The sequence below is a fragment of the Sturnus vulgaris genome, chromosome 12 (genome assembly GCF_052056855.1).
Source record: "Sturnus vulgaris isolate bStuVul1 chromosome 12, bStuVul1.hap1, whole genome shotgun sequence".
NCBI lineage: Eukaryota > Metazoa > Chordata > Aves > Passeriformes > Sturnidae > Sturnus > Sturnus vulgaris.
The window spans coordinates 8,382,791-8,401,796 of NC_142254.1; the positions used below are offsets into that span (position 1 = coordinate 8,382,791).

Below are 19,006 nucleotides of genomic sequence, written 5' to 3' on the forward strand. Positions count from 1 at the left end.
CTCACCTGTGCTCACCTGTGCTCACCTGCGCTCACCTGCGCTCACCTGTGCTTCCTCAACAGGAGGAACAGCTGCTTGCCATAGAGGAGGGCAGAGCCCTGGAACAGCTGCCGAGGGAGGCCATGGGGTCTTCCTCTCTGGGCACAATTCAGACCCAGCTGGGCGCGTTCCTGTGTCACCTGCGCCAGGTGACCCTGCCTTGGCAGGGGGTGGGACTGGGTGATCTCCAGAGCTCCTTCCAACCCGAATGATTCTGTAACTCTGAAACAGGATGCTGAGCTCTCCTGCGCGGATGTAGGAGAGCAGATTTGTGTAAAAACCAGCCAAAAAAGGGATTTCACCTCGTAACCGTCCCTTTAACAGACGATTTGTTAGACGCTCCCTCTGCAATGTCGGAGCCCTTTAGAGATGGTTCACAGCTCCCAGCCCGCACCCATTGCCAGTGCCAGCCTGACACCTGCCGGCGGCCAGCGGCCTCGGGGGACTGCCGGGGAACCGGCCCGGCTCGGTGTTTGCAAGGACACTGGACCCGAGAGGCCCCGGGAGCGGCAGTAGGAGCGGCGGGGCCATTCCGGGACCATTCCGGGGCCATTCTGGGGCCGGGCCCGGGCCGGGGGCAGCGCGGCCGCCGCCGCCAGGGGGCGCAGCGGGCGGGGCGCTCGCGGCCGGTCCCTGCCGGTGCCCGTAGGGGGCGGGGCCGCGGCGCGGGAGGGGCCGGGCTGCCATGGCGGCGGGGCCGGCGTGAGGGGCGCGGGGCAGGGCGAGGGTCACGGGCAGCCATGGCGGCGGGCAGCGCTATCCAGATCCCCACCCGGCTGCCGCTGCTGCTCACACATGAGAGCGTGCTGCTGCCCGGCTCCACCATGCGCACCAGCGTGGACTCGCCGCGCAACATGCAGCTGGTGCGCAGCCGGCTGCTGAAGGGCACGTCGCTGCGGAGCACCATCATCGGTGTCATCCCCAACACCAGCGACCCCACGTCCGACTGCGACGACCTGCCCAACCTGCACAGGTGCGCCTCGGCCCGGCTCTCCCTGCCGCCCTCGCGGCCTGCGGGCACCCGGAGCCCGGCCCGGCCTCCCCGGCCGGGGCTCGCCGTGGGGTCACCGCGGGGCCGCCCCCGGGGAGCGCCTGTGCCCTCCGAGAAGCCTGGTCACAGCAGCGGCCCAGCGGGAGAGGTGCCGGGGACGGGCTGGCCCGAGGGGAAGTTTGAAAAGAGGCTAAAGTGGACGAGCAAAATAAGACGCAAGAACGCAGATCTAGCCCTGTCGCGGTTGTTAACCATAGCATTTTTCACCTAATAGGTAACACGGATATTGATTTAGTTCACATAAAATGAAAACAAACTGTAATTCTGTCTGGTGAAACTAACATGATGTAACCCTTACTCTCTGAACTTTATCATATCAGTGGACTTAGCAAGATATTGCAAGAAAATAACTTCTGTTGTACTTCTCCTTAAATAGGTACGGTGTTCTAAAACATTGATTCAATACAAGGCCAGGAATTTCAATGAAGAACTGTCATTTACCAATGCTCCCGTTTCCCAGTGCAAATTGCTTAAGCAGAAATATCGGTGTGCCTGTCCACAGCCAGATCCATTATAATGAAGAAATTACATATGTTTCTAAATTGCATGACTGTATTACACTACCTTACTTAGTTTTTCAGTTAACTCATTTGTGTTCAGGTTTTAGGGTTTTGTAATCTGTGTTATAAAGGGAATTGGATAATTTGATTTCACTTCATGATAGGAACTATGAGCCAGCAGGGTTTTGCAACCTATAGCTTGGTTGCTTCTGATGAGGAGCACACAAAATGTTCTGTGGAAGGTGACAGATAATACAAGGATTTGATCTGTTTTTAGGATTGGCACTGCTGCCTTGGCAGTTCAGGTTGTTGGTAGCAACTGGCCCAAGCCCCATTACACGTTGCTGGTGACAGGCCTCTGCCGATTCCAGATCCTGCAGCTGCTGAAGGAGAAGCCCTATCCCGTTGCTGAAGTACAGCAGTTAGATCGACTTGAGCAGTTCACTAATGGCCATAAATCTGAGGAGGAGCTTGGAGAGCTGTCAGAACAATTCTACAAGTATGCAGTACAGGTAATTTGTTCTATTCTTGTGTGTCACATAACCTGTGGGTACACTTAGGCTCTTTATTTGTTTTCTGTCTGTCCTTCTATTTCTTCAGTTCCTATATTTTTCAACTACTGGTAAAGTTTCAGTATTTCTGCTACAAAATAAATGTTACTGTTACAGCTTGAGGTTTTTATGCCGAGTTTCAGGGTATCTACACAGCTCATTGCAGCTGAGTCTTGTGCAGCTGCTTGTGTTGGTGCTATGATAAGTTGGTGTTTCGTATATAGCAACGCTATAAATGCCTTCTAGTAAAAGATTTAATTTTTCTAGAATTTTATGGTATATAGGAAAATACAAACAATTGAAATGTAATGAATTGGAATTTAAAAGATGTATTGAAAAAGAGACATGGGGAAGTTTTTGATCTGGCTGTGTGGGGGGAAATAGGAGATATATGTATTGAAAACAATGCTGCAAACAATCATGATACTTTTGAACTCAAACAAGGAGAAAGCTCAAAGTCTTGGTGCTGTGTGCTGAGTTAGTGCCTCATCTGTGAACTTCTGGTCAACTTACTTCAGCAGCTTTTTGGCAAACTACCTAGACATGCTTCACACTGAAAGACACAATCCTGTTTAGGTCAGAGAGCCACTGAGATAATTCCAGAAGAAACGCAGTGTCCATTAGCCTTGTTCCTTGTGTGTTGTAGCTGGTCGAGATGCTGGATATGTCAGTGCCTGCAGTGGCCAAGCTCCGGCGTCTCCTGGACAATCTGCCCAGAGAAGCTCTGCCAGACATCCTGACCTCTATCATCCGAACAAGCAACCAAGAGAAGCTGCAGGTATCGTGTTCTTCAGCAGTTCTAGTGGTATTTGGTGTTGCTATCTTTTTAAAGTCAATCACTTTTAGGTAATTTTGGAATTGCTTACATTTGTGACTGTACAGTGATAACATTGTGCCAGCAGGGATTTGTGTTAGAGCTGAGCATGAATGCTTGCAAAATGGTTTGATGGTGTTGGTTAAAGTGTTTATATATGCATATGGCAGAACTCGCCTAAGGTAAATAGGTCTAGTTGGGAAATCTTGGGAATGGTTCATTTTAGTAAATAGCAGGTAGAGCATCGACTTCCCATAGTAGAGATGAAAAATATTCAGATTATGTTGAAACTTTGCTTACTTATATCAGCTGATCATTATACGTACCTTAATACTAATAATTAAAATATTTTTAATATTAGAATTAAATATTGAAGTCTGGGTTTCTTTAAACACTGAGACAGGGGTTAAATTTCTATCATATGTCAAAGTAAAACTATGCCAAAATGATTTTTATGGCTTGGTGCTTATTTGTCTGATTTCTGTATTTGCTTGCTGTGTTTTGGAAGTTGTTCTTTTTCTTATCTAACTCCTTATGCTGCACCTGGAATTGAAAGTGTGTTAGGTTTTTTCAAAGCACCACAAGTAGAAATTTATGCTGTAATTTGAAGGGAAGGTATGTCCTATAGCTGAATATCCTGCTGGAGGAAGGTACATTAGCGTGTCACTTTATTATTTGAAGCTCTAAAAAAAAGAGCAGCTTGTGGAAGCTGTGGAAATACAGAGGAGCAGAATGCTACCCATTTCCATATATTAACGTAATTTAATATGAAAATGGAATTGTGTGCAAAATATTAAAAAGACAAAAAAAAATCTCTTAACAAAAACCCTAAGGCATAAGGTGATTTTTTTTCCCCTAGGTTACCCAAGGACATGATGCTGTAACTTTCTTAATAGGGGCATCTCTTTCCTGAGGCTCAGTAATTGAAAAATAGAACACTGATAGATGTTTGCCACAGAAAATGCAGCTGAAATATTGAGGTGCTTTAAAACTAGACAAGATAAGAGAATTTTCTCTAGTTTGAAGTGCATTATAGCTCAAGCATCCAGACCCTTGAGGCTAGTTTTTGTGTACTGTATTCTCCTTGCTTTTCTTGCTCCCTGTTGCCCTAAATCCGTCTATTCTATATCTCTGGTCAAGACACAGTAGCAGTATCTCCATGTTCCCTTCCCCCAGAACTTGTTGCTTACAACTCGTTGCTCTTAGATTTTAGATGCTGTTAGGCTGGAAGAACGATTCAAGATGACCATACCATTGCTTGTTAGACAGATTGAAGGCCTGAAGCTGCTTCAGAAAACAAGAAAGTCCAAACAGGATGATGATAAAAGGGTATGGAGCTTTACATTTGGAATACTTAAACATTCTAAATAAGTACTAAGATGCACTTTTTAAACAGGCTACTGAATGCATGCTATTAATCTGTGCATTTTTAATGTGTAGCCATAGTGTGTGATCACAGTCTGGAGTTGCAGAGAGCACCCAGATGTCAACTTTGGCTGCGTAGATACACAAAAGACAAAATATTTGTCTAATACTGCCTAGGCTTTATTTTATTTTTTTTTAATATTTAATTTTTATTTTAATCTGAGCACTTTGTGACATTAAGGGAATACTCATGTTGCTCTGAAGAGTCAGTTCGTGTGCATGGTATGCACATAGTGAGTTCTGACCTGTGCAGTGAAAGATCTGTCTTTTACAGATGAGTGGCAGGTAAAGAATGGCTGTTGTAAAATGGAGCTCGTTCACTTTTGCTGCATTTAGCTGCACTTACATAGTTTAGTAACTGGGAAGTCATTGAGAAATGTTGTATAGATCAAGTTTATTCTGCTTAATACGATGGGCTGCAGTGCTTGAAATATCACAGATAGCTCCTTTCAGTTTTGTTCTTGTTTTGTGTTGTTTGCTAGTTTAGGATATATGATGAACTCAGGAAATCTATAAAGAACTGTAACTTTTTAAAGTAGTACCAATAACAGTTTTTGAAGTAAATGTCTGGATTTCTGAATTCTTCTGTGCACTTTACCTGTTTTTGCCATGATTTTCATTCAAAGCCGAAGTACAGAGCCTTTTTAAAAGCCAAGACATGGTGCAATTCTGTGCCCGTTTCCATTGCACAGGTTGTAGCTATTCGTCCTAATAGAAGAATCAGTCATGGAAGCATTACAGAAGATGAGGAGGAAGAAGAAGATCATGATGATGTTGTCATGCTAGAAAAAAAGATTAGAACATCCAGTATGTCGGAACAAGCTCTTAAAGTTTGTCTTAAAGAAATAAAAAGGTAGGAGGCTTTTAAATGGTGGTTTCTTTTAAAATTTAAAACAAATACTGCAGACCTCTTCCTGTTTGATATATGTTCATGTTGGTTGTGGTTTTGAAATTATTTTAAACCTCAGGCAGCAATCACTGAGGCTTCCTTCCTGCATTTTATTTCTTGTTGGCCTTTTGAATTCTGCACTTATATTTCCAGATTAAAGAAGATGCCTCAGTCAATGCCAGAATATGCTTTGACAAGAAATTACTTGGAACTGATGGTAGAATTGCCATGGAACAAGAGTACGAAAGGTAAACCCTTCTCCTAGTGATGATTCCCTTGCACAAACATTTTAGGACAAGTAACTAGCATGTAAAGACTGTGAATTAGTTCTGTCTTGTAAAAATATGGTTGATAAGTTACTGTAAGCCAGATAAACCATTAGACTTCAGTGAGAGCTGTAGACTGAATAGCCTGTGCAGCTCAGTTGTGTATCTAAGAATGTGGATTTAAAAAGTATTAAGAATAGTTTCATTAAAAAATGAAGGTGTTACTAATTGCAATTTATGCCAGTATGTATAAAAAAAATAATAAAGAAATTAGCATCTAATTATGCCGGACAAAAAACTCTTTTGGAGAGTTCTGTAACGTTGGTCTTTCTGGAGAAGATTCTGCTTTATCTTAAGCAAGTGTGGTAAGAAACAAAAGGATAAAAAAGCACAAGTGTAATTAATTTTAATAATTACAACTTGGGGTGCAGTAGAAAAACTGAGTCTGTGTCTGCTTCGTACCATAGATTTTGGAGTTGTGAGTAGAGGGTGATACTGTTAATACAGATACAGTGTGCAAAAATGGAGAGTGAGGGGAGAGTAGGAAACCAAACAGCACCAACAGACATCTCCTACTGACCAGCACAAGTAGGTTAAGTGGGCAAAATGACACCTGCATGTCCATCTCTACCCTCCTGCTGGTATTTGTAGTGATGAATTGTTGCTGGTTTGAAATAGAGCCCTGGCTGTTTACAGATCTTCTTGTCAATATTTTCTTTAATCATTAAATCGTAAAAAGATCTGCCTACGTGTACTTTGCAATATTATTCAAAGAATCCCCAAATGAGTAAGTTTGTTGACAGTCATGTCCTAGCAGAATGTTTTTTTGGTGGAAGTTGCTCTTTGATCTTCTAAGATTATGCTGTGTCATGTGAAGTTTGGTGTTTTTACTTGAGGCAGAGTTTGTGAGTGTGACCCGTGTGATTGCTATTTTGAACTTTGTAGCTACAGTGAATGAAAACACACTGAATATAGAAATAGGAAATCGTGATAATTATTTTAGCCTTGGATGTCGTTTTCAGTACTATAATCTGTCTATCTTAGATCTGATTTCCTTATTAAAGAAGGAAATTAAAGAAGAACTTGAATACCTTTGTTTTAGAAAAGCATTGTCTGAAATGCATGTGTGAGTTGGGGGATTGCCCTGATGAAGGTATCTGTTTCGACTGTAGGATGAATTGTTTCCATTGTTAAGGTAAATGTGCTGATCTGTGCTGTTGTGATGCCAGATCGCCTGGAAATCCGGGCAGCTCGGATTGTTCTGGATAATGACCATTATGCCATGGAGAAGTTGAAGAAGAGAGTTTTGGAGTACCTGGCTGTTCGACAGCTTAAAAACAACCTCAAGGGACCCATTCTTTGTTTTGTGGGGCCCCCGGGAGTTGGTAAAACCAGCGTTGGAAGATCAATTGCAAAGACTTTGGGTCGAGAATTCCACAGAATTGCTTTAGGAGGAGTCTGTGATCAGTCTGATATTCGAGGCCACAGGTAATTACTTCTTCTTTTCCTAATTGGAGTTTTTTCTCTGCAGAATGTATTGATTATTTTCACTGTTCAGCAGTGAAAATTTTCACGGAGAGATTTTCCTTCTATGAAACAACGGTAGGTATTTAGTGATTTTCCGGTGTTGTGTGGGAGAGAATTTTAATGGGAAAGGATGTTTAGTGTTGTGGTACAACCTTTATTCTTTCCTTCTGCTGCTTCCCTTTATTGTCGGAGGGAATGGATTTCATCTCCAGTTATGTTAGTTATCACTCCTTTACTTGGAGTGGTACATGAAAGCTGCTAGAGGATAACAATGGACTTGTTTGTGCACTGTTTTCCTGTTTCAAAAGGGGATTTATGCAAGAACACCTAAGCTGGCAGGTTTCAAAGGAAATTTTTTGGATGACTTAGGACTGTTTTTGATGTTGGCCTCTTTATGTATCTACTACTTAGTCTTTTAAATTTCTAGTAGTCCATTCCTCAATCCTTGCAACTGGAAGCATAATGAATGGGTAGTAGAGATAGGTAACTGCCAAGCATCACTGCAGCATTTTTGTTTCCATTATACATATTTTATGCTTATTGCATGCAGTATAGGAAATCTGGAATAATGAATTTTAGTCAGGTTTTCTTTTAAGTCATGTTATTGAATAAAGTTTCACCTTACAACAGTAGGTGAATACTGTGAATTAAAGCTATCAGTTATTTTTTGATGCAGTTAATTTTGCCCAATGGCTATGCAGCTACTCTCAGTAGAATACACCTAAAACCTAAAATAGAATGTCCTAAAAGCAACATAAATGTGACTCAACAACGTGTGCTATTCAAAGTGAAGCCACTAGAGGCTGTGGAATACTCAGCATTATGGAAAGCAACTTTTCCAGAGCAGAGCAGTATCAAGTCCTTTGTAACGGGGAAACCACATCTTGAACTTGACATTATAAACAGAAGTCAAACTTTCTATCTTGAGCCTAGACCTCATAAAGAGTAAAGACAAGGAGAGTCCTATGTGAGAGCCTCTAAAAAGCTTTTTAGGTCAGGTGTTTGTGGCTGTCACACATTTTTTGAGAGCATTATAAGTTACTAATTCATGTTAGAGGCTAACCATTATAAATTTCATATTCAGAAGTGTGTGGAATTTGCCAATGGGAAATATTTGCTAAGAGATTTTATTTTTCACTAGCAAGGGAAAATGTAATCTGGAATTAGCAAGAATATTGTGTGATTACTGTTCAACAAGCAAGTGTATAGTTTAAAAATGAACTTTAGAGGAGTTGGTACCAGGAGTCCTTTGTAGCCAGCTGCTTTTTCCAGTTTTTTGTAGCTAAAATCAAACCCACCTGTTGCATACTGGATTTTAAATTCTGCTTTGGTTTATTTTCCTCCTTCTCAGAATATGATTTAATCAGATTGGAACTACAGCTTTCCTGTAGAGCTATGCAATGTCCTTTTGTGTGAATAAATCCTTCAAGTTACTCCCAGTCAAGTGAATCCATGTTGTGCATCTGGTGGCAGTCAGAGGTCTAGAAGTGGAGGAGACACAGACTGTTGTTTCCCGAGTATTCCTGAGCAGGCTGATTTTCTGCTATTACACCTTAGAAGTCATTGTTTTTCTCGTGAAAGCTCCTTATTAGGCTTTGGGGCTGAAGTTAAGGATTCCATTAACATTGCAGGAGAACAGTACAGTATGTGCCTACTGATGTACTGAACATTTTAAAAAGTGTACCAAGTGTACTAGAACATTCAAAAGGAACTGTTTCAGCTTGGCTTGCAGGCAAACAGTGCCTGAAATAGCATTCACTTGGGCCACTTCGGTGAAAGGTGGAGACTGGGAGATGGAGCAGACAGAGCTCTTGGAGAGCAGCAGGGTGGGGCGTGGTGTATCAGTAACTGTGCTGTCCCACCTGTTGGGTAAATGTGGCAATTGGAACTGCCCAGGTTTGCCCATTTCACTGGGGGTCCTGTGCCTGCACCTGGGGCTTGGGAATCCTTCACTGACTGAGTGAAGAGTAGCAAGTATTGTTCTGCATCCCCAAAACGAAATCATCTTCTTGGCACAAAGCCAGAACTCCTGGATCAGACATCCTTCCACTGCTGTCTGCATTTACCACTCATCTCTACCATATGTTAAAGTATGCTGGTTTACATTTGTTGTTTACTTGTATCAGAAAAAGAAAAAAAAAACACAGACCACTCTGAAGGATGACTTAGAACTTTTTTCCAAGTAGCTCATTGCTTTTAAATCTCCTCAGTATTGATATTTTGTATCATACAGGAAATGTATGATCTTTTCCGTTGTGTGTTTTTCTATTTCTGAAAAGGAAAGATGTAATTGTGCCATTTATTTATAGTGGTGCTGGTGAGGTAAGTGTGAAGCTCTTGTTTCTCACCTTCATGTGAAGCACTCCTTCCTATATTACCAGTGCTTTGCAGTTTGGAAAGCTTGGACAGTTCACTTCTGGCTTAGGCCTTTGCTGAAGGCTTGTTCAGGTGCACCATTTGAGGAGAGGATTCCTCACCAGGACAGCTGTGCTGGCAGAACATCCCTGCACAGGCCTGGTTGCACCAGAAAAAAAACAAACTGCAGATGGTTTCATCCATGAGAGGAATGAGCTTTGTTAGACAAGTACAAAGCAGAGATAGATTGAAAAGCCCTTGAGTGGATGCAACCTCTGGTCTTGCACAAAAAAAAAAAAAAAAAAAAAAAAAGAGGCTATCGTCTTGTGCAAGGGCATTCAGAAACAGTGGTGTTAACATTGTTATCCTTTTCTACCCCTGCAGTTAAAAATTATTTAAACCTTTTTGTCTCCAGGTCACTGTGAAGAAAGTGAGTCCTGTTTCTTTCTTTCAATTATACTACCACTGCTCTAAGGGTTCTATTTCCTGGGCTTTCCCAGTTTACTTTGAGAGAACCAGGAAGGTTGGATTTCCCAGCTGTTTTTCTTGCATTTTCTAGGATAGATAGTGCCTCATGGCATGCTATAGGACTAGTGTTTTGTTTAAAGGTACTTCTTACTGATCTAAAACTACATGAAAAGTTTACTAAGTTGCAGACCTTCTCTGCCTGGTGCTCTCCAGGAGTTAGTTGGGTTTTTTAAGTGTTGCTACACAAGTGAGGTAAGTAGGAAACTTGCTCTGTGCTTCCCGTTTTGAGTGGGGAAAGCTGACAGTCCTCTGGGTTTAAAGCAGGGAAAGAAACTGCATCAAAAATGAGCAAAGCAATGTAGGATACTGTTTTACCTCCTTTCAACCCTGGCAAAAATAATGAAATCAGCATCACATTCAGTGATAATGTTCCTAAACAGTAGCATTTCGTTTCACAAATTACAAGGCAAAGCTTAACAGCCAGACAGATAAATGGCTTGTAATTTTAATATATTCTGGCTGATTTTATATGTAAATACCTGCAGGGCCTGTCTTACCGTGGATTCTTTTGTTGAGATGTGTTCCCTAATAACTTTGGAGATCTCGAGTATTTGATTATTAGTATAATAAAATAGGTATTGGTCCATCTCTAATAAATGAAGAGGTACTACAGATTTAGATTCTTGCATCTATTTGCCTTAATTTGGTTTACAAACCAGCCTCTTTCTTAAGACTCAGTGGAACATGGATAGCTCAAATCTTTTTAGGCTTCAAAAGGACCAAGTAAAACTTTGTGTATCTAAAAACACAAACATGCATTTAAAAAGTGTAGTGTTTTTAAGCTTACACTTGAGAATAATGTAGCAAGCAAGAACAAAGAATGTTTGATGTTTAGCTAATTATGTTACCCTATGTTACTAGCACAAGCAAAACACTGAAACAGTTGGGCTGCACTGTCTCTGAAGCATATAAAATTATTCTCTAGTGCAGTGAGCACCTTGTAGTAAAAGCAACCAGAGAATAATAACATTAGTACCACCAAACAAAACCCAAAACCACAAAAAGAAAAAAAACCCAAACTCATAACTGAAAAAAAAACAACTAAATCCCTCCAAAAACAAAGAAATGTCCAAATTGCTACACTGAGAAATTTGTTTACGCTGGTAAGTGATTCACTTGTGTGAACTCCAGCTCTGATTCAGTCTCCTCATTTTCTGATCGCATTTTATAGAATGCTTTCCGTGTCTTGGCAAGGCTGTGGGTGTGCAGATGGAGGAGGAGGAGGCAGGCTGGCTGTGTAATAGCTCCCCATGCAGAGTCCTGATCTGTAATGAATGTTCCACGGCGCAGCCCTGTGTGACAGCAAGCCGCTCCCTTGCTGCACATTAAGGCTACACAAAAGCACTGAAGTGAGGAACTGTTGCCTGCTGGCTGCTTCAGTCTCTAGCAGCTGCCTCTGGAAGGTGGCAACAGGCAAACTGAATTTCTCTTCCATTGCTGGCTGTTTAGAAGATCTTAAAACCTTTCATTTTTTTTCAAATCTACAATTAAACACATTTACTGCAATTTGTTTCCTCAGTGGTTAAATGTTACATGGAACTGACACCACTGCTGTGTGGTTTGGGTTCTGCTTTTGTTGTTTTTTGGGGCTTTTTATATATTTAAAGTCATCTCTAGTACTTTTTGAAATTAGTCCTGTGGTATTTTTGGTTTCATCTTTGTAAATGTCATGCTGTTTATTTTGGATGGTAGTAAGATCGTATGGCAAAGCAGGCCTGTTCTGCTTGTCTGCTTTGTGAGGGTCGGGAGCTAGATATTGTAATTCAGCAATTAATGTATCTCTTTCTTCTTAGAATTTCATGCTCTTAAATATAGTATTTTGAGTGGTTATGGCACAAGCAGAAAAGGGTGTGATAAATGCAGCAAACAAGGGTTATATACATCTGTAAAATGTAGTTGTGCTGTGTGTGTGTTGTGGAAAAAAGATTTTACTGATTGCTGAATAAATTCAAACTCGTCATTTTTTGTTTCATTGGACTGTTCAGCTTTTCATTTTATATTGAAATGACATTAAATAGTTATTTTTAGTGGGTGTTTGTTAAAGCATGCTGTCACGGGGACATTGACAGTTCAGCATAATTGGAATTTTGCTCTCTTTTGTAACAAACATGCTGTGTGAACTCTGCTGTGATGAAAAAATCCCAGCTTTGTAATTATGAAAATGTTTTTATTAATGAGGTTCCCAAATCTGCTTCTGCTTGTTCTTACAGTACAAGGATGCTGGTACTGGAACACGTTAAGATGTCCACAAGCTGTAAAGTTTGGATACACTGTAACGCAAATTATTATTTTTGCAGACCAGTTAGTTCATCACGGAACTCAAATTTTCATCTGCTGCTATCATTGCTTATATTAGCTCAGTTGTATATTCCGTATTTTTATTAAATATTCCACAAATTTTTGCAAAAAAAAAGCAAGAATTGTTGCAAGTCCTTGTTCTTCTATTCTGCCTGGAGTTTCATTTGTGGTATTTTTGATGTTGCTCCTCCTGCTCCCTGTGTCACCATTTCCATTTCCCCGTCCCCATTCCTCTGCAGGCGCACCTATGTGGGCAGCATGCCAGGCAGGATCATCAACGGGCTGAAGACTGTGGGGGTGAACAATCCCGTTTTCCTCTTGGATGAGGTGGATAAACTGGCAAAGAGCTTGCAGGGGGATCCTGCAGCAGCCTTGCTTGAGGTAAGAGGAATTAAACTGCAAGCATTGTTTCATTTGGATTTTAAAAGTATTAAATTGGACTTGGAAGATTCACTGGACAAAAGAAGGCCTGAAAGAGCCAGCTCTGTTATTCAAATATCAGCTGCTGAGTTCTGACATGGTGGGTTTCTGGCAATTCCTTGGGCACAGTGCAGATGCTGTTACATAGTGGCTAAGTAACAAATAAATCTCAGTGAGCTGTACTTGAGCACAAGGATAGATTTGGGGGTGTTTTCTGTATTTAAATAGCGTTCAAGCCCTAAGCGTCACTTAATTGGGGGACTTCAAGACATTGATTTTTAATGATCTTATGTTGTTAGCTAAGAAAGAACTGTAGAGGATCTAGATAGTAACTACTTCTTCAAGTTTTCCCTTTCTTTCTTGGAACAACTTTAATATATTTTTGAAGCTCTTTATGGTACCAGCTTGTATTGGAGCTAAGCAGTTTACCCAGTGCACAATATGGACTAGCTGCATGTTCTTTTAGGAGCATTTCTTTAATTAGTGTCTAATTAACTTTCTGAAGTTAGATTTTTCATGTAAGTCACAGATTCCCACTCCTTGACTGATTGTGGTATGATGAGTGTTTGGCTGATTATGGTGTGATGAGTGTTAGCTTTCCATGAGAGTCAGGTTTTCCATGAGTGCATTTTTTCTGAACTTCTGGCACTCAGACTAAGATGTGAGTGAATCTAATTTTGAGGCACATATTACAGTTATTTTATCACAAAGGTTTTAGAGTTGTCAAAGTTGATTTGCTCTAAGACACAAATAATATTCTGGAGATACAATTGAGGACTTTGGTGAATGAGATACTGTTGGAATATAGTGTAAATCTCATCAAATGTTGAGATGTTATTAATTAGGTTAGTTGGGCTTTCAGGAAGCCAAAATTGGAGTGATCATGAGGAAGATGAATTGAGACCTGTGCCTTGCAAGCTTCATGTATCATGTAACAGACAGCAGTAAGGAGTTATCAGAACCTTCTTCCCAATTTCCATTTTCTGCAGTGTGACATTATATCCCAGTACAATTCCTTCTTCTATTGATTTATGTATATTCAGTGTTTTGTTCTAGTTTGTTGGAGAGAGAAAGGAGCACATCCTCAGGTGTGGGGAAGAGACAAAGCATTGCCCTTCCCTGGGCAGAAAGCTGTGCCCATCCTCCTGTGCCAGCACGGATGGCAAAGGGGAGAGTGAGGGAGGGGATGGCAAAGGGGAAAATGAGGGAGGGGATGGCAGAGGGGAGAGTGAGGGAGGTGCTGGCACAGCAGGGCTGGGCCAGGTTGAAGTGTTGAGGCTGCCAGGGCAGATGCAGCACTAATGAACGTGATGGTTTTAGTGTTGTGCATGCTTAGAGATTCCTTGTACTACTGTAGTTTTACACTCTGCCTTCTCTTTGTGTTCTCTCTGGCCCTAGGGACTGCTTTGCTGCCACTGTTGCAGCTGCACTGATTCTGGCATGGTTCTGTACCTGTTTCAGTCAAAAGGAGAGGCGTTAGTAAAAAATGCCCACATTTTTTGAGCTGCCCTGGCTGCTCTCACAGGAGTGACTTAGGGCATGATCCTAGAAGCATCTGAGTTGTCAGACCTGGGGTGTGGTAGATTTGGTTGGTGGAGGTGAGAGCGGTTCTGATAGTATTTGCCTACACAGTCATTCTAATGACACTCTTGACTGACAGTGCTTAATGCAGCGATTTAAATATGAAAAATGCTACTTAAATTAAGGTGTCATGAGCTCATCTGGATGCTGTATGACATTCTGCAAATGAAGTGTCAATTGACTTTCTACAAAAGTCATTAATTTCTTCCTGCTAGATAGTGGAAAATTACTGTTTTGACAAGGCCAACGAGTTCTTTGAAAATCAGTGTATGAACAGGCTGTGGTTTGAGAGCTCTGTTTTGATTTTTGCATGTTAACATGAACTAGTAGTAATTTAAATGTACTAGAAAATAGCATGGCTTCACTTCTTTAGCTTTTAAAAATGACAGTTAGGGTCCTTTACCTGTGCATCTCTCAAGTGTGTAGCACAATTTTCTAGAGTACATGAAGGGCCTCAAAGTGCAAGGAAAACAAGCAGGGGAGTGTAATAAATACATTATTCCTTGTACTATTCCTCTGGAGGATTTTATTTACACTTTGCTGAAAATGTAATTGTCTCTGTTTCTGAGTTTGCTCATACCTCTCCTGTTATTTGTTTTTTAGATACTTGAACTAAGCTGTCCTAGTTCTGGTCAATGCATGCATAAAAATATCCAAAAATCAAATTTTTTCTATTTAGCTGGCTGTTGTTTGCTATGCAGACACAATGGTTTGAGATTTCCTGGAGAGAGTGTTCCAATTATGAATCTAGATCTGTATATTAATATTGGTAGTTTTATTCAATTTTTCCTGGGTTTTATAATTTCTTTTCACTCCTTGTCCTGCAGTAGAGAACAATTGTATTTTTCTATTGCGTCATTTGTGAGGGCAACCAAATCAAATTAATACTTGTGTAATTAGTTGTGTTTGAATTCTGGGTGCATTAATGTTGTTTTGAGATGTTTCTGTTTTCTGTCTTTTGAAACCACCTTCTTGGTGATACTCAGCTCTGCTCCTGCCATGGATTTTTCCCACTGAGGCTCATAAGGGTCACTTCCCTCTGCCTGCCTGGGCTGCAGGGTTTGTGTAAGCCCTGCTAATTGCCCATTAGTTGCATCTGGAGAAGTAATTGCTCTATTAACCATGGCTGGGCTGCTCCCCTGCGAGATCTCTCTATCCCTCTACTGCTGGCTAAACATCCTGAAGCAGGTGCTTTACCTCCTCTAATGGACAGCTCATGGCTGGACATAATAGCTTCATTTTTATCTGCTTCTCGTGGTTTACGTGGTTGGAAAGTCCATCTGGAGTGAGCGAAGGTGGCTTTTATGCTGGAGAGCAAATAGTCAGTGGTCACCTAAGTGCTGCTTTTGCTGTTCACACTGCTGCTTGTCTGGTAAGTGCCATCATTAAGTATGCAAGGCACATCCTTTATTCCTTAATGTGTAGGTGTGTTAAATTCTTGCTGTCCACAACAGGGCATATTCAGGAAGAAAATTGCCATCCCTGTAATCTTGGGAGCAAAGCTTGGTGATTTCTAATTGCTGGATACTTGTTTAGATCTAATGCTTGTGCAGAGTTGTTGCTTCAGAAAGACAGAATGTCTTCCTATTTCCAGTTACTGTTGATTAACAAAGGAATATTTTAGTCTAAATTTAGATGACCTCTGTTAAAAACAGAGGAAAACAGAAATGGATCCAAGTGCCTGATAGTGATTATTTGTATGCAGGGAAATTAGACCAGGAGCATAGCCAGGCAATTAAGTGTTCATGGAATTTATTCTGGATTTTGTGGTAATAAAAAGCTGTTACAGAGGAGCCTTTGTATGCATGTGAGCTATCTGTCATAAATTAGCCAAGATATTTTGTGCACTGAATGTTCTTTTTGTACTTCATATTTCTGTGTTAGTTGAATATCTTGGAAAACTTTCGAACTCGAACTTCAGTACAGATACCTAACTGAAGAACAGTTCCATTTGCTTTGGAAAATATGTTTGAAATTCATAGGCAGGACATTGGTTTGTATCGTATTCTAAAAAACAGTAACCATGACAAAGAATTATAAGTCTAGAGAATCTCCAGCCCTTGTAAAAAATCTCAGATTTCACATTTTTAGATATAGTGCAAGTTGGTTTGGATTACAGTTTCCTTTATCTTCATTGCATAGTACTTTTTGCATGTGAGTACAGCATCAATATTTTGTGTATCTTTGTAAATAACATTCTAATCACCAGCTTGGCACTTAGCAGGGTTCATTAGGATTTCTAGTTGCAGACTAGGAGAAAGAAACATGCATGTAAATAAATGTATCAAAATGCTAATTTAGTCTGTCAGAATACATTGTTTTTCAGCAACTTTGAAATTACTTGCAAATACTTCAGCCAATAGACTGGAATTCTGTGGAAATACTGTTATCAGTATAAAAAAAAGGAGTAAATTGAATTAGGATTAGCTGTTTCAAACAGTTAAGAAAAATTTGCAAGAGTAGACTTTGAGTGGGCTAATATTTGGTATAGACCTTTTTTTGAAGAGGAGTTTGTGGCTGCTGTGCTTGCATTCCCTGCCTGTTGTGTTGTCCTGTAGTTTAGGGCTGGGCTGGGGGCTGGCTGAGATAAGGCACATCTCTGAATTATGCATCAGTGGACTTGGCTTGTCAGGATACTTCAAGGCCTTCATTGGTAAAGAAAGGAGTCGATGCTAGCAGCTGCTTGCTGAAGAGGCTAAGGAAAGCTTTTGAACAGCTTAGAGCCAGTGCACAATGGCATTCAGTGAGTTCCAGCCCTAGGTTCAGAACTGAAGCATATGCTTCAGTATGTTTTAAGATTTCACTAATAAGGAGAATGTGTAATTGCTCTTAAATCTGTTCACTTCAAAATAAAATCAGATTTTTTTCTGTTTTTAGGGAAGTCAGCCGTTTCTGGCATTCTGTAATAGAAGGATTTTTCTAGTTTGTTCTGAGCATAAATTTTTTTCAAAAGATTTTTTCACTTTTCAAAGAGTAATGAATATTCAGAATTGTTTCTTTTAGAACTGTTGAAGAAGTCCTCAAATTCAGTTGTTGTTTTTTAATTATCAACACTGTCCTTGGCTGTAATTCAGATTGTATGCTTTCATTTGGGTGTAGGCAGATAAATGATTTTGACAGTAGTGTGCCTGTTTCTCAGGAGATGCATGGGTCCCATTATTTGTGTTGGTGTAGGATTGCTCATTCATCATTTGGGGAGGAAGAGTGTGGCTGTACTTCAAGGGGATGTGAAGCAAAGGTGGTTCACAGGTGATACAGAAGCCAGGATGACATTGCTGTGTGCAGTGAACTTCCCATTTGTGGCACTGTTAAAAAATCTACAAGGCAGCATCTCAGTACCCTCGGGTTCCTCATATGTATTGAATATTTATCACCTAATCTTAAATCTAGGCAAGTGATGCATTAGCACACATGAGTAGTACTAAAAGTGATAGTTATTGAACACACTTACTGAAGCCCTAGTTCTACTTGTTCAGTAAATCTTTCAGGTTGGTCAGACTGTGTTTTTGTTCTGCAGTGCTTGTTCAATTTTGTCTCTGTTGTTTTGGGACAAAGAGAAAAATGATTGTGTTGGGAAGGCCAGGGCTTGCCACGGGTCAAAGCTTGCCTGGGATGTCGTGGGCAATGAGAACTTGTCTCTCCTCCTTTAGTAATAAAGGCTGGACAAAGCAGAATGAGTGGGGCAGGTGGCAGATAAAGGAATTGTGTTCTTCCCTTTGGTCTCACAAGAGAGATCTCGTGGGCTGGTGTGAAAGTAAGAAGTAAACTTGGAGTAAGAAGAGCTGCCAGCCAGCAGCTGGTGAGGATTGGAGTCGGGGATTACTTGGGAGAATTCTCCTTGTTCCGGGGGACCACATGGGCTGCTTTTCCAGGGCTGCTGGGAGTCCTTGAAGGGCCACTCTACGTTGTGTGAAAGGTTATGGAGATGCAGCTTAGGGGAGGTGCTTGATGGCTGGAGAAATACTGCAGCACCTCCGAAAAGGGCAGGAACTCATGGGGAAGTGACTTTTGAACTGTGCATGTGCATGTGGTGTGACATGTAGTCACAGAGTAATCCAGGCAAGGCCAGGATTTAGTGATACCCATAATGTATTTTACTACTGTAAAGTCAGATTTGACAGATCCAAATGGAATATAATAAAAATGTGCATATTTTATTTATTTCTGATTGAACAGTTGTATGACTATTGTCTTCCCTCTTGTTAAGGTCTTGGATCCAGAACAAAATCACAGTTTCACTGATCACTACCTAAACGTAGCCTTTGACCTGTCCCAAGTGCTTTTCATAGCTACAGCCAACACTACAGCTACAATCCCACCTGCCCTGCTGGACAGAATGGAGGTTATCCAGGTGCCAGGTAACCCTGCAGTGCCTTCATTACATGGCTATTGCAGGTCCTTAAACAAGTTTGGGGTGTTTTTGCTGAAATGAAAGGCAGCTCATTAAGGAAAGCTTGCCAGGAATCTGGAGTGCATTGCCAGAGTCCTTAAAAGGGACAAGGCAGGATGCCTGTGCTGTGGTCTCTGTCAGGAAAATAGTATTGAGCATTGCACTCAGGAAAGTTCAGTTCCAGGTCTGTGGTGATACATGGATTCATTCTGTGATATTTTCCTTCACTGATTTGTTTGTGTTCTAATGGTCAGTTAGCTGATGCATCTTTTCAATATTCTGATGGAGAAAGGGGTCTTTGTAACACTAAAATTCTGGTTTTGTTCACATGAAGTTATGAATAGCCACAAAGAATTCATAACCAACAGCCTT

The 19,006-nt window shown here is 41.0% G+C and overlaps 1 protein-coding gene across 1 annotated transcript in view; it reads left to right on the forward strand.

Annotated features, from left to right (window-relative positions):
• Positions 1 to 714: 714 nt before the first annotated feature.
• The window catches only part of LONP2 (lon peptidase 2, peroxisomal), a 37,252-nt gene continuing 18,960 nt past the window's right edge, over positions 715 to 19,006 (forward strand). Inside the window, exons 1-9 of the mRNA XM_014882545.2 lie at positions 715 to 1,012; positions 1,868 to 2,102; positions 2,788 to 2,919; positions 4,162 to 4,284; positions 5,073 to 5,233; positions 5,423 to 5,517; positions 6,765 to 7,023; positions 12,483 to 12,624; positions 18,452 to 18,602. Coding sequence (XP_014738031.1) covers positions 780 to 1,012; positions 1,868 to 2,102; positions 2,788 to 2,919; positions 4,162 to 4,284; positions 5,073 to 5,233; positions 5,423 to 5,517; positions 6,765 to 7,023; positions 12,483 to 12,624; positions 18,452 to 18,602 — 1,531 coding nt within the window. The 5' untranslated portion in view covers positions 715 to 779. The remainder of the gene's footprint in view (positions 1,013 to 1,867; positions 2,103 to 2,787; positions 2,920 to 4,161; positions 4,285 to 5,072; positions 5,234 to 5,422; positions 5,518 to 6,764; positions 7,024 to 12,482; positions 12,625 to 18,451; positions 18,603 to 19,006) is intronic.